Source organism: Linepithema humile, chromosome 5, assembly GCF_040581485.1.
Source record: "Linepithema humile isolate Giens D197 chromosome 5, Lhum_UNIL_v1.0, whole genome shotgun sequence".
Lineage (NCBI taxonomy): Eukaryota > Metazoa > Arthropoda > Insecta > Hymenoptera > Formicidae > Linepithema > Linepithema humile.
The window spans coordinates 6,692,812-6,708,414 of NC_090132.1; the positions used below are offsets into that span (position 1 = coordinate 6,692,812).

Here is a 15,603-nt window from a genome sequence, read left to right on the forward strand (position 1 = left end):
TTGCTGTGTGTGCAATTATATGCGCGCGTAATATCAATGCAACAAACAAATAAATACAAATGAAAAAACGAAACTTTTATAGATTTTAATTATAGGATTGCTTATTTTAAATGTCAAAATTAAAAACTTATTTTTATTACGTGATAAAATTTAATCCTTTTTGTATGGAAGCATATTTATTAATTCGAAATATTAAAATGTTAACTTGATTGTACGTACAATTTTACGAATAACAAAAACGGAAAAAAAACGCCTGGAATTGTTTCCGGAACTGTAAAAATCTAGTATTGCGTTTTTTTTCCGTCGAAGTTTCGCTTCCCAAAGGGCCTGCCAAACTGCACTCTATTTGCATTCAAATTGGTACATCTGAAAGCAATTAATCCTTGACAAAAGTCACTTGCAACGGTACGAATGAAAATGTTGACCTTGCGCTGAATATTCGCTATTTTTTAATTTGACTTTCAAACTTTTTTTAACTTTTAATTTGTTTTAATATCTGCAATTCCTAGATATAGATCCATTTAACACTACGCTTTAAATATAATATACTAAACTTAAAATTATTTTAACATCGCAATTTTACGTAATTAATTAAATTATGTAAACATACTATTAATTTGAATTATATGTAATTCAAATTACAATACTTGCAAATTGATGTTTCTGTGAAAAACTTGTGCGTAAAATAACACAATATCTAAAATATTACAATTTTGGCATCAAACAAACAATGCTGCAACAGCTGTTTAATATTCTATACATTTTATTGAAGTAGTCATAGCATTCTCTAAATAAACATCATTCGAATAGTTTCAATATTTGCGTAGTAAAGTGTAACTTGTGTTCCATCAGACGTAGCAATCTATTTGAAAATGTTTTGGTCGTGTAATAACCCCCATCGCAGTTATAATCCACTACGCTATCTCACGCGAGCAGATTTATTCACTGGGGATATACGTGCGAATGAGCGCGCGGTAGAGTAGATCGTTATCCGTATAGAAGACGATCCATGAAGATCACTGTCAGTTTAAATGGATGTGACCTCACCTCTATTTCTATCGTTTGCTCGGCTCGGTTTGCACGTGCGCCCAGCCGAGCGATATTTAATACGACGCGTCCATTAAGGACCGGGAATTGATTCGTCGTCGGTCAGCTAAGTAACCCGCGCCTGTTTAAATAACGAGCGTGCTATTCTACGAACGATCAATCCCACCGAATTCAATAACCGAATTACACACTGCAAATTACGGAAAAAGATTATTCATAATTATGCTGTAATATTTTCCAGTACAATAGCATTATAATTGTATGATTGTATGTGCGATCATAGCGTGATAATCTAGGACGTACTCGGAAAAATTGCCGTGAATAATAAAAGTTTGAATTTTAACGAAGTTTATCGGTCTGACGTTCCAGAAAGTCGGAAACCGGCGTCAAGACAAGCAGCGGAGATGACTGCAGGGTATGCCGGAAATCGTTCTGCCCCGAGGAAGTCTCGCGAACTTGTTGCGAGTGTCAACACAAGGTCTGCGAGGATTGCGCCTCGTATTCCACGACAACGAATTCCGATGATCCGGTGAGTTTGCACGTCTCCATTTCTAATTAACCGGCATGTTCATTGTTTTTCGCCGGTAAATATTACCGTAAAACGAGATTAAACGGAGTCTGGCGCAAATCAATTGCCGAAACAAACAAAACAAAACAAAAAAAAAGCACAGAGGCGTTTACGAGAGAAGAACCGAGACCGTGTTACAAACGTGAAAATTTAATTTTAAAAGTAATTGTGATATTTTATTATTGTTTTTCTTAAATACTTTTCTTTTTATTTATACGTTATAATTAAGTTCGGTGATCCTCAATATCAATGACTCTGAATTATGGAATCAATTGTAAATTTCATTTAATTTTTCAAGTCCTCAGAAAAGGTTTTTTAAAACGATATTAAAAATAAATTATATTTATTGAAGCATGAGAGGTAGAAAGGAGAGCAACGTAACACGTGTAGAAAATTACCGTGGAAAATTATTAGGGTTTCTCACCTCACGACTGTTCGATATTTTTTTCTGAAAACAATAAAACAATTATGTTGCTCGGACCGTCGCGCCGTTTCGCGTCAATAATTAAATCCGTGGAAATGGAAGAAAAGGAGCAAAAAAACAACCTTTGCGGATTTAAATTTTTGCTCAAATTACCATAAACACAAGGATTGAACGAAAGTTTATCCGCGATTTGAGCGAATTCGCTCCGCATTTAATCGCGCCCAAAATTAATTGGGTTTAATGGCTACGAATTTGTTTGCCCTTTGATCGTTGATACGCGCTGATCGCGCGTTAATTCTAATTACACGCGTAATTGATAAATTTGGTAAATGAACGCAACTGATCGTGCGTCGACATTTAATCTCGTGTCGGATTACCGAATGAATAGTGTGCCCTTGCACGACGTTCCTGTGGATAACCCAAATTCAGTAGAATGTGCGTAATCATTCTGAATCTATTCATCGCGCCTCTCCACTCGTTTCTAATATATGGCATAATACTGCCGTGCCGAGCTAAATTTGTTAAAATATGCATTATTTTATACTTGATAAAACGCGTTACGTCGTATCGTGAAGAATCGCGAAGAAAAAAATCGGCGCATCCGAATATGATGGAAACATGCACATTTAGTAAATTTCAAGATTTGCATACGCTTTCCATTCACAATTTTTCATGCTCCCGGCAGGCAAAAAAGAAAAATAACTTTCCTTTCACGAAATACATGAATTTTGCTATTAGACTCGCATATTATAAAATTCAAGTCAGATATAATCTAATTATGTAAATGTTCCATGAATATTAAGACATGATTTAAAAAATTTATTTTTACGATAAAATGTAAAATTAATAATATTCATATTTTACTGCGTCTATCAAAATAAAAATAATGCATAATTTTATGTGAGCAAAGAAATTTATATATTCCTAGATTCCTAATAAAATTGCTTTGAGAAATAAATGCAAATGATTTTCTTTACATCAATTAATTCAACGTATTTTTTATCTCACTCATTGTACTTTTCACGTATTGCACTTTATTAATTAAATTCCATCGCGTAATTCAATCTGCATTAATAATTTGAAAACCACGCTATTAAATCTATCTTAAATTTTAAATTTATGTTGATAAATAGCACAAGTGACCGAATTGACAATTTAATTTGCATCAAAATCGAACATAGAAATTAAAGAATAATATTGGAAATGCAAAGTTATTAAACGTAATAAAAGTGTACGTGCGCCAATGATTAAAAAATTGCTTTTCTCTCGGAAAAACAGTCTTCCTGGCGATGTAGCGTCTGTCGTCGAAAGATTGCCTCGAGGGACCAGCCGATTATGACACAGGAATCTACAGATTCGCTGCTGGACGTGCCAATTCTGGAGGCTCTCCAGAGGAGGCACAGTGACGCACGGCTCGGTCCCACTGGAAGTCAAATAGGCACGCTCGGAAGCGGACTGGCACCACCACGGAGTCCGGAAATCCGAAGGCATTCCGACGTTTCGCCGGCTAGTCTCAAGGAACTAGAGAAGGTAAGCGAGAATTTAAGTCACGCTTCGCTAGCACAAACGTTTAAATTTTAAGAGTTAAATAATACAGATACGATGATAATTACTCAAAATACGCAGAATAATTTTTCTGATCGCTTTATATTGTAATGCGAATAGATGCATAATTACTTCGATCACAGTCTTAATTTGTAATATGTTATAATTAAATAACAAATATTATAGAAAACGATTATAAGTGAAACCACGGTGATGAAACAATTATACATTAGCTGTTCAACGATAAAAATATAACTTTTTTCTTGCCAAAAACTATTTCCTGATATATGTTATCATTCTAGATGTTTTTTCTCTTAATAAAATTAGTGTGTATTGAATGTAATAAAATAAATTTCTTTGCGATAAAGTTTAACACAGACAAAAGTATAATTTTTAAAATTGTTAAAATAAGAATCACGCTTTACGTGCGCATCGTATCGTTTGACTGGCTTTCGATGTTACTCATGATTTGCTATCGCACGAAACTCCCTTTCCCCAGCGAGATGTATAATCCAACATTCTAACAGTATATTGTTAAGCAAAAAAAATTTGTACGCTATGTTTGAAATTAGGAATGCTGAATTAGCGCTGTCGAGTCAACGCATACCATGTTTTCAGTGTCCGCTTGAACGCTTTAAGCTACACTTTGCTATTATTTCAAATGTATACTTCATGCTACTCGTCATGATTCTTTGGACGTCACTGTATTATGCAACAAAGTGCAAGTCGTCCGCCGAGAGAGAAATCTCGAATTATTCCATTGCGAGTAATGGCGTAAAGTCGGCGATTGTACAAGGACGAAAATATTATGCTATCTCAAATACAGTTTTTGTAGTTTTTATCTTTTTTTCGTATTTTTTAAAACATCGCTGCTTACGTAATGGATTGACTTTTATTGTAATCTCAATCTTGATGATAGTATTTGCATGAAAATTGTGCGGAAAAATTGACATCGCACCTCGCGCCAACTTCCAGCGAAGTTATTATAATATTCATTTCTCAGAATGTACTTGGTAAATTGATAATCAAACAAGTTAAATGCTGAACTATTTTAACTTCAATGAATGTTTTTGAACTTGTAAATATCATCCCAAGATGGAAATTATATCACTTCCCGCAAAGTATAATTGCAAAAGATTGTAAAAGTATGATAATAAATGTAAATGCCTGAATCAACCGATTTATTTATCATACCTTTTATTATTCGGATTAATCTACGGTGACTTATGAGAAATCATAAAATTGTTCGAACGATCAAATCGACGACCGTGTCCTCGTCACTTACGGCTTTAATGCTTCCGTTATGAGATGCGCTTCCGTTGATGTCGGGCTTGATGCGGAGCTCGACTACTCTCAACGAGATCTCATTGCTCATGGGTCATGTGCACTTGTCGCGAAAACGGAGCACCCACGCACTTATGCCTCGGAAACTAATATACATCGACGCATACGGTGAACGTGTGTGCAACTAGACTTCTCATTACTCGACACTCAGACAGACAACTGTCGAACGTGCAATTATCACGCAGTCTCGTAGCAGTCGTAGACACGAACTTCGAGAACCCGGAAGGAAATGCACTGTAATAAAGAGCGCACATGAGTTTTACGATCTTAGAGGATGGCCTCAGGAGCCGATTTATCGATTTATTTTCATAGCGTGAAATAGTCCTGGACAATAATACTCGTTAGTTATTCATATAAAATATTATAAAAGATTTAAATATATGAATAAAATATCCTGACAATCTTATTTTGCTTGTTAAAATTTTATTATGAATATATTATTCAAGAATTTCTCGAGGATGGTTCTTTATTGCTGTATTTCCCACATTCCATATTCTCCGACTTACTTCATTTATAAGACGTGACATTTACACAAGTCAATATCTTTAAATTTATTGAAGCTTCAGTTATTGATTGCCATACATACAACTCCCTAAGGGCTGAAACTTACATTATTATGAACCGACAACTTTGTGGTACCAGTAGGCACCTCATCTCGGGAATTTATCGACAGTCGTTTTTATCGTTTAGCAGAATAATCGGAGACGCGAGCGCAAGCGGAAACGACTGCGGAAACGAAAGAAAGTGGAGTGAAATTGAAATGAGAGAGAGGAGCATATCGGCAGAAGTAAAAGGATAGAAAATCTTTGCAGTCGTATATATATATCGGACGCAACTATTTATTACGCCGAAAAAATTTAAATTAGAGCTTTTGCAATATCGCAATTCTTGCATTTGCATAAAATTCCACCATGTTTATTTTTGTTCTGCTTGTTTCAATTTTTGTTCAACAAATCCGTCCATTGTTATATATTTTCAAAATTTTTCTGCGCAGCTTTGTTTTCACAACCGGTTATTGTGTTTTCCGAATAATTGTTGCAACGACAAAATCAAACTATAAAATGTTTTCCTGTTATTCAATCAAATTTGTAACTATGTATTACTATTCAAATTTTTCGTTCTGCTTTCCGCGGACTATTTCTCGCGATATCAAATTGTTATTACATTCTTTTAAATATAAATCTACAAAGTTACGTCTAATTTCTTTCACCGGCCGGCATGTGTCATTTTCATTCGACGAATCATTCATTTGACATTTGATACAAAAAGCATGAAAAAGCGGACTTAAAATAGTAAATCCGATTTGTCGGAGTTCTGACGTAATGAAATACGTCCTACGAGCATTTACGCACGCGTAGGCGCGCACAAATCCGAGAAGTGGCGTCTTGAATTTACGAGGACAAACGCTAATTCTAAAGTTTATCGCTCGCCCTCGCGCGCCAACCTTTCGCGATACGCCTCGCTTAGGGCAGGACGTTTATCTTCCACGTGGTAATTATCGTTGGCGCTTTTTCCATCTCAAGATTCAATCCACTTTGGTGCCATTCGCACGTCACGGCTACTGGTTTTTAGCGAGCTAACGCGGCCGCATGATGGATGGAATGGAATGACTGTTGTGCAACCGGTAAAATTACGGAAATGCAATCGTGATGTTTAAAGGATGACGCAAAAATAATTAACGACCAACAAAGACGCTAAAAATAATCTCGCAATTAAAATCCGGTCGCCACGGTTGGTTTAATCAAATTAATTTTAAATGTGCCGGGCAAATTCTAAATGTTATTTATACTGAATGTGTTTTCGCTATTCATATTTGATCGAAAAGATTCCACTTTTGTGTTATATTTAATTCATATGTAATATTTGTATTTAAATGAATGAATGCGGCTTTAATTGAATCTTCGATTCTTCAACAACTTTTAAATTGTCATGCGATTTTTCAATGTCTTGTGCAATTGCGGATACGCTATTCAGATTAAACTTGAAACTTGCGTTTGCGTTTTCGAGGCGCTCTGCATAACGGCACTGGCTTTCTCAGCTACCTACATGCACTTAGACGCGCTGGCTACGCCTATTGGATAATTTACCGCTGGCTGAGCATCCTGAGTGATGCGCAACGTGCACAGTATCCGATGCATCCTCCGCGTCTCGCACGCGCCTCGCACTCTGAAAATCGCCGATATGTGCTGCGGCGCATGTTATGTCGTAAACGTGAACGGCGACCCAGTTTCGTCGCACGGACTCACAAAGTACGGCTGTAACGCGGTTTCGTCGAGAGGAGATTATCGCGACGTGTGGGAGAGAAACGATGGCATCTTGACGCGCTCGTCGTCGGGCGTGTTAAAATGACGTTTCCCAGGTGCACGCTCGCGCGCTGCATCACCGTGAATATTTATGCGCGCGACAGGTGCACGCAAACGGAATCGCTGGCGCATCCACCCGTCGGGAATTCGTCGCGGTGAGCGAGAAAGACGTGCGCGGCATCGCACGGCGTCCGTTGCCTCCGGATCCTGACCCTAATGGAGCTTTAATGCCGAAACCCTCTCGAACTTTGCTCGACGGCGGAGCGTACGCGTGCCTTGTCTCGCACCTCGCTCGCTTTAATTGTTCCCGGCGTGTAATTATGCCACGCGACGGGATGCCGTGACGAAACTCGGACGAAGTTAATTTTCGGACGCGGCCATTTCATTATTATCGCGAACACTCGGTCGTGTTCGCGCGGTCTACCCCTCCCTATTATCCGCAAGTGTCGGGGACGCTATTAATTTTCAACAAGCAGTTTACACCAACTTCAGAACTTTCAAGTGTATCACGCGAAATGTCTTTCTCGCAATTTGCGAGTGGCACGAAGTCTGTTTTAGCTTTGTAAAATTTATGGATGTATATAGAATCGACATCATGTTAAAGTACGATACAATGTTTCGTTTGTAAAAATAAACTGCCAGTTCTTCAAACAATATTTGATTCTAATCCATAAGTTTGTGCACTAAACAATTTAACGTGATGTAACTAGTTATCAATTTTTTTTAAGCTTTTGAATATGATATTTACAAATGTATTGATTAATTTAATTAAAACAGAGTAGAAATAAATGTGCATTTGCTTTCTTTATCTTTCTCTTTCTCTCCCCCTCTCTTTCTCTTTCTCTTTTATAATTCTTTAGCGCTCGTAAATTGATAACGTATTTGATAGCCCGCGGCGCATAGAACAACTCTCCATAGAAGAATTAATAGTTTCATTCGAACAATTCAATTCAATCGAATACGATATGTAGTTTTGCTCAATCATGCAAATCATAAGTCCCTAGAGTTACAGCTGATCTCTGTGCGTCGATCTAATCGTCAGCTTCTAGGTGTCAGACTGTGCTGCCTAATCTCACACTTGCATTCCTCGCCCGCCCTTGCCGTGTTGTTGGGGACGTTGTGACTTCTTCCCCGCTCTCACTCACGGCCTACATGTGGTGACGTCTTCCGCATGGCGTCCTAATCTTTGTGTAATGTTGTAGTTTCGAAAGGTTGCAGGAGAGCGCCAGAGAGAGGAGCTCAGATGGGAACGCGATCTGGACAGGAAGAGCAAGTCAAGAGGCGGCTCGCCCGATCGCCATCAGGCCGCCGACAGGGGAAGAGCGACTAGCCCTCAGAGGGTCGTCATGCCGGCTCAGACGGGCGGTAAGGATCGTTTTACTTGCTAATATGTGAGTTATCTGTTGCTTCTCCGCGCCACAATGTAGACACCTCGCTTCACGTTACGATCGCGACGAGACCACGTTACGATCGAATTAGATAAATATTTATAATGACAATAAATTTCACATTTTTAAAATAAAGAAAACTCGAGTGTATAATAAATTTAGTATAGAAAATTTCCGTTTTCTTTAAATTCAACAATTTGACTGTCTTGATAGATTATTTATAATTAATTGTTCGTTTATATTACACAATCAAATGGAAGAAATTTCGAGACAAAAATTTTGTTCGAAATTAATTATAGTGTTAGATTGTAACGTATTTTGCTTTAATTTACTGTTGAATCAAAATATTTCTCAATTCTTTTGATAAAGTAATCGAGCAAGAAACTGGCGATTTGGATGACGAAGAGGAACGTCGGCGTCGTGCTCGCCGTGGAGGCGGCACGATTCGCCGTAAATCTCGCGTGACAAGGCAAAGGTCCTACGACGATGAAATCAAAACGGCAGCCGCGATGGGTGGCGGTGGCGCACAGCCCACACATCCTGATACCGGTCTAGGACTTCCGGTCCAGTTACCGAGACGAGCATCTGCCTATGACGTTTACGCCGCCCCCGGAAGCAGTGGCCTCAACGCAATGGCCATTGCTGCTGCCCAGCAAAGAGCCTCCATCTCAGCACAAGGTGCGTTGAGAGGAAACTTTATTGCAATGGATAAGAAATTGGTTTCGAAAGTTCGCGGTTTTAACTTAATCTTACAACGCGTGTACATATTTTTTTATTCTATTATCTAAATAATATTAAAAAATAAAAGAAATTAAACTTACTCATCACGATGCGCAGTGACGGAGTTGTTCACAAGTATCTGTAACATACAAAATACATTCAAATTATATTCAAAGTATATCCAAATTTCTTTCTTTCTATCACATATTTTTATTTCGAAAAATATTGGAATTATTTCTTAACTCATCGCAATCAAAGATTTTTCTAAGAAAAAGCAGAAAATATTTATAGACAATCGTGGTTGTGTCGCATAATTCCGTCGTGTAATTTCTCTAACGAAACTATATCTTTGGCCTCTGGGGCTGTTGCCGAAACTTTAGCAAACGTCGATCCAAAGGCGCTGAAATTTCCAACTTCTCCCTCACTTCCCTCCGGTAACGGTAGCAAACTGGCAACACGTGCTCTGATTTCTCCACCGAATTGCGCGTTTACGAGTTATCGCAACGATGTCCGCGGCAAGTTAGAGATGATTACACTCTAAAGGACCCTAAGGGTGGGAAAGATTGCTAGCGAGGATAATCAAATAGACCTCGTCGAACAGTAACACCAGCTTTGCTCCGTGTATTGTTCGTCCAGTTCGTAGTTTCCTTTGTTCCGTGACTACAATGTGCTCCAGAATGCGAATGCATCCTGTCCAGTGTTTCATCAAAAGCAAGCAACTCCGTGGAAATAAGTAAGCCGATTTTCGCTAAGCATATTTCGGCCGCACAACAGTGCGACTTCGTTCCTCTTGCTCGACCTTTTCCACCGCGAAGTATGTACGTTAGTTTATATAATATAATATATAATATAATATATAATACAGAGTTTCCTCAACTACAGTGTTTTCGAGCGACAACTTCCGCTTCAATTAACTACATGATCGTATTTGGAAGGAGAATTCCAAGTTATTCCGTTTCAGAATGCATTATTATACAATAAGCTTGCGTACAATAAAACCGCTTTACAAAAATTTTCTGTAATACGTCATCGAATTGTTGGTAACTAGTAGTCAAGGATACAATTTCGGAGATAAAATTTCCCACAGGAACCGGCTATAAATAGCAACCGCGCGAAACTAGTTTCAGAATCTCCATTTTCATGCATTGAATTCAGTCGTGTCGTCTGTTGGACATGTGTCGCGAATCCTGAGATCCATTTCTATGACTGTGTAACTTTAATACTACGCGCACATATATTGCCAGTGTGTATGCGTGATCGGAAGTACCAAACAAGCACCAACTCGACATAGAAATTCAACTTTTCTCTCCCTTTCTCTCTCTCTCCCTCTCTCTCCTCTCCCCCTCTCTCTTTCTCTCTCGATCTCTATCGAAAGGTCGTACACACAGAGAACTTGCAGCGAATTTCCCATGGAAACTATTTCCCGATGCATCACGGAGAAGAGTACGAACGTAACGCGGTTTCAAAGCTGCCTGTATTCACTACGCGTCGATCGACTCTTTCTGACTGCTTTTCAAATCTCCATTTTGTCGAACATAATGTTTTATAGGTATTCTTTCGGCGCGACGCTAGTTTTGTCAGTAAGACACCAATATTTTACATATAATATAAGGCAATATTAAATGAAGTAAGACCTTGACCAGCAGTTTCAAATTCTGTATAAATTGAGAGACCACGTAAAAAGATTTTTTATAGAAAAAAAGAGAAAGAAGGTTCAATAATTGCACAAGAAAATAAACTGTCGTGTTAATTACTCGATTGTTATTATATGAATCGATTCTAATTCAATTAGTGTTTTAACTTTGATATCTGCAGTGAAGCAAAGTATGCTACGTTTCAACGCCCGTATCGCAATGTAACCCATGTTCGTTTCTCTATGCTCCGGTCACGGACTGCACACTCCATTTCCTGTGTTATAAAAGAAACAACATTGGCACTTGACCCGCATTGTACTTCGATGTTCAAGTGTATGACCATTTTATTCCTTTTGAATATGTTCAACACTTTTAGAACCTTCATCAAAAAACTGTCGTGTATATTTCAATATTCTGGCATAAATATAATTTTCCACATATATTATTAATTCTGAATTATATAAAATTATAACGCGTCTAAATAAAATTGATTTAAATATATTTTTTTTATCAAAGCATTTTACTACATCCGAGCTTTTATTCTGATTCTACTTTTATTATATCTAACAGTAATGACATCGTCACTTAAGGCGATTTGCTCGTCGTAATAACAAGTCACATTAAATATTTCGAGGGTAATCGGCCTAAAAACGTTGGTCGTCTGCTTCTTCGTAGGCGCTCGAGAACCTGAAGAGCGACCCGTAACGCGCAGGTCTTCCTTCCGCGCCGTAAAACCGATGCCCTACGAGGTTGCGGCCGACGATGAGAAAATGATTAAGCTGGACTCGTCATCCGCACCTGTGGTGACACCGCCTGTGCCCCAACCCGTTCTCATACCCGACGAGGAAAGACGCAATCGACGAAGAGGCTCTCAATTGTAAGTTACCGCCGTTATAAACTTGTAACTTTGTAATTATCTCAAGGTATTATGCAAAAGTTCTCTCTTACAACATTAATTAATATTAATATATAAACATATTTCTTTCCTATTAGTTTAATGATAATTGTTTCAGAATAGTTGTTTCCGTTCATTAGAAAAAAATACTTGTAAGTTTTATATTTAATTCGACTTTTTCTTACGATGTGAATTACGCGCTGCCATTTCTTACGTAAATCGACTAACTTTAATTCTGGACTTTAATTTCAAACATCCGAATATATTGTATTTGTCGGTGTTCCGACTTCTCTCATAACACCGGAGTTTTGACATCCAAGATAGATATGTCATCCCAGGTTCCAAAAAGTAATTTAACTTGTCTTAACTTTTGCCCTTGTCGGCGCCATAAAAAAAGACTTATTTTTTTCTTTTTCGAGGATTAAGTTTTTCCTGTTCAACAACAATTTTTTAATAAAAGATTAATGAACGCGAACAATTTTTTAGGGAATTTGTGGTTAAAATAAACTTCCATTTAATATTATGTCTACTTTTTAAAACTTGAGAAAATTAAGGATACCTTCAAAGTGTTTAAATTGTTGATTTTTAATTTTGACGCAAAATGTAAAATCATATATCAACTGGTGAAATGCGTTGAGAAATAAAATATTGCTTATTGCGCGAGTGATCTACTTTCATAGAAAAAACAGCGTAATCATCGTCTAGTATTTGCATATCATTAAAACTCGTTTACCGATAGTTTGAAGTGAGTAAACCAACTTGAACTTTTGTCTTTTAAATCGTAATCTTGTTAATAATGTAGACCGAGAGAAGGAAAATTTTCATGCCTAAATTTAGCTTTAAGCAACGTGTTCCAGGCTTCCTTTTTTAGCACGAGTATCGATTCGCGTCGATGAAAATTTCTGTATATAGAAGCGAACGAACACCTTTTCGTAACCATCGGCTTGGCGAAAATGAGAATCGATTTTCTCGTCCGCGCTTTCCACCACTCTTCACATCTCGATCTGCCTATGATTATTCCGTTTTTACGGCGGAACGTCACGTTATGAGTAGCAAATACACGTATATTGCAAGCAAGAAGTCGAGTGTATCGCAAACAGCGGAGTTTACTACTGGAGAAATAATTAATACCTCTCTTCCACCTCTCCTACTTTTCGTTCAAATGTGCATGTGTTTACTCGTGCGAGCATCTGCGGTTCTCGCCAAAGTCGAGTTCGGAACTGTTACAATTTCAGAGAGCTTAATTTTCCACGCTATATAGAAACCGCTCGAAAATACAGTACGGTAAGCTTGTGATATTAACTATTCGAGAAGCTTGCATTTGTGATACAGTATTTAGAATAAATAGCAAAAGTATATATTGTACGTTTAACATAAACTGAAAAATAATATCATGCGTAACATTAATGTCAATTTAAATCAAAATTTTTCTCAAATGATAATAACGTTCTTCTATTTCTGTTATTTGTACATTTTTCTCTGAGGAATACTTTGAATAAATAACGTAGCTTGAAAATCAATATTTCAATATTGATCGTTCGTTGCTTTCACTTTTTATCATCTAAGCCCATACTGTCACTCTAATCCTAATAGGATGCGATTTTTTTTGTATCAGTGATTGACAACCCAAACCTTAGACAGGTTCATTGACAGTAAAAATTTGCATTCCCTGACTACTTTGTGTATACGAAAAGTCCAACATCGAAGGCAATCTTCAGAAGCTATTACGCTTATTATAAAAGCCAGAGATATTTGGCAAGAGGGTCGCGCGTTACGTGATGTATTATCCTTGTCAAAATTGGCTTAACCTTCGAGCTCCTTCGCCTTCATCGTCTTGCTTCTGGTTGAGTGAAAAAGCTCAAAGAAAATGACGAGCTAGGGCCATCAGTCAGCATTATAAATCACCTAGATAGCATAATCACTATTATCTCATGCGGCCAGATGCTATTAAAAACTAAAACTTTCAATTTTTCACATTTAAGTTACATTTTAGAGATATCAAACAAAAATAATGCATAGAAATTGAATTCCGCGTTTGCTAAAAATTGATCGAAAACACATTCAAATTGTGCAAAAGTATTTTGTTCGCAAAAGTGAACTGTTTTAAAAAGAGTACAACCGACTTTGTGCCATTTATAACCACAAATAAAATTTGGCTTTACCATTATACACCAGAAACAAAATAACAATAAAAAGAACGGACATATAATGGTTCTTTGGCAGCAAACAAAGTGATTTTATCGACTGGAAAGGTAAATCGACGCCAACGACTTTCTAGAATACGAAAGAGATTTGATAGATTACTTTTCGAAAGGCGCAATAACGGGAAAGTACTACGTTAACCTTTTGAACTCGCTGCACAAAAATATTTGTAAAAAAAAGCCAGGTTTAGCAAAATGATCCATCAATACAATCTGCGTCCCCATACAAGTGTTGTTTCGATGGAAAAAATGGACAAATTGAAGATTTGTCACATTCACGCCTGATTTAACACTGTCAGACTTCCATCTATTTCAACAGATAAAAAAACTCTTTTTTGGAGAGATTTTTGCTAGAAAAAGTGAAAAAAGCAATATTTTGCAGATCTTGACAAGTTTTGTAATAATATTGTAATAGCTTTGAAACATTGTTAGTTTAAGTGCATTGACATTAAAAAATTAAAAAATAATAATTTTAAAAAGATATAAATCGTTTCTCTGTTTCATTCCGAAACTTTTGATCCTCGTATAATAATAAGTAAACTTCTTAACAATTAATATCGCAAGCTTAGTGTTATTTTCTCAAGCAATCTCTGTAACGCGAAAAATTATGTTTATGATTTCTGCAATTTGCAACTTATTTTTGGTTATCTTCCCTCTCAAAAATTATATTTTGCAATTTAGATGTTACATCTGTCGCGACAGATAACTTCAGCTATTTACAAAATGCGATAGATCATTAAATTTGCAAGGAATGTACTGAACATAGCTCTCGTAATTCAATCTGCTAAACGAAGCATATATACGAAGTCTTCCAAAATACCAGCCCGTTTTTATACTTTCGAAGAGGATCGTCGATTATTTATCACAATCAATGTGCACTATCTTAAAGCGGCACCATTCGTCGACCTCAATTTCAAAGCGACACGGCGGATTGCTAAATCAGAAAGCACGAGAACAGCTGCTGCTAGAATTAAAACAATCGCACAATTTTCCTTCTGGCTTATATCGGCGGAACATCACGTTGCACGGAGTATAAGCGCACTTGCGCTTTAATACGACCTTGTTGCACCGCATCGAAATTTGATCGTGCTTCGAATGCTTGCATCAAGCGGCCGTACACCGCGCCAACCACGACCTAGGTATCGTCATCTCGGTAGACCGCCGGAAATCAGGGTAAATCGACCCGGTAATTCCGCTGAATATCGCACGTCTTGACTGGCACACTTTTCGTCGGTGTCGGGAAAATTTTCAACCTATCTTATGTACATCTCTAGTCTTGCTTTTACTTTAAAAATTTTCATTCTATAGTAAAAGCACTTGCGTCGTTTGCACAACGAAGATTTACATTCTTGACATACAAGTTACTTAAAATTATGTTAAGATAAATTGTACTTTAAAATAAAAATTCAATGTAATTTTATATTTCAATTTTAATCCAACATGGATAATAGTACACGAAGAAATGTTGAATATTTTCATAATTAATTTATCATTATAATTATTTTTTTTTAAATAAACATGTTAAAACAAGTTT

General features: G+C 37.1%; 2 protein-coding genes across 13 annotated transcripts in view; one reads left to right on the top strand and one right to left on the bottom strand.

Moving 5' to 3' along the window:
- Ccdc56 (Coiled-coil domain containing 56) overlaps positions 1-15,603 on the bottom strand; it is a 144,782-nt gene that overhangs the window by 74,581 nt on the left and 54,598 nt on the right. For all 4 annotated transcript variants that reach the window (XM_067356325.1, XM_067356327.1, XM_067356326.1 and 1 more), the window contains one exon: positions 9,441-9,478. The gene's annotated coding sequence lies outside the window, so the exon portion shown is untranslated. The remainder of the gene's footprint in view (positions 1-9,440; positions 9,479-15,603) is intronic.
- The window catches only part of Fife (regulating synaptic membrane exocytosis protein fife), a 158,744-nt gene that overhangs the window by 59,296 nt on the left and 83,845 nt on the right, over positions 1-15,603 (top strand). For 8 of the 9 annotated variants that reach the window (XR_010890512.1, XR_010890514.1, XR_010890513.1 and 5 more), the window contains exons 5-9: positions 1,417-1,576; positions 3,318-3,569; positions 8,434-8,596; positions 8,989-9,297; positions 11,649-11,850. Coding sequence is in view for 5 of the 9 variants with exons in the window: in XM_067356282.1 (XP_067212383.1) it covers positions 1,417-1,576; positions 3,318-3,569; positions 8,434-8,596; positions 8,989-9,297; positions 11,649-11,850 (1,086 nt within the window). In the remaining 4 variants the exon portion in view is untranslated. The remainder of the gene's footprint in view (positions 1-1,416; positions 1,577-3,317; positions 3,570-8,433; positions 8,597-8,988; positions 9,298-11,648; positions 11,851-15,603) is intronic. The other variant, XM_067356283.1, reaches the window with a different exon arrangement.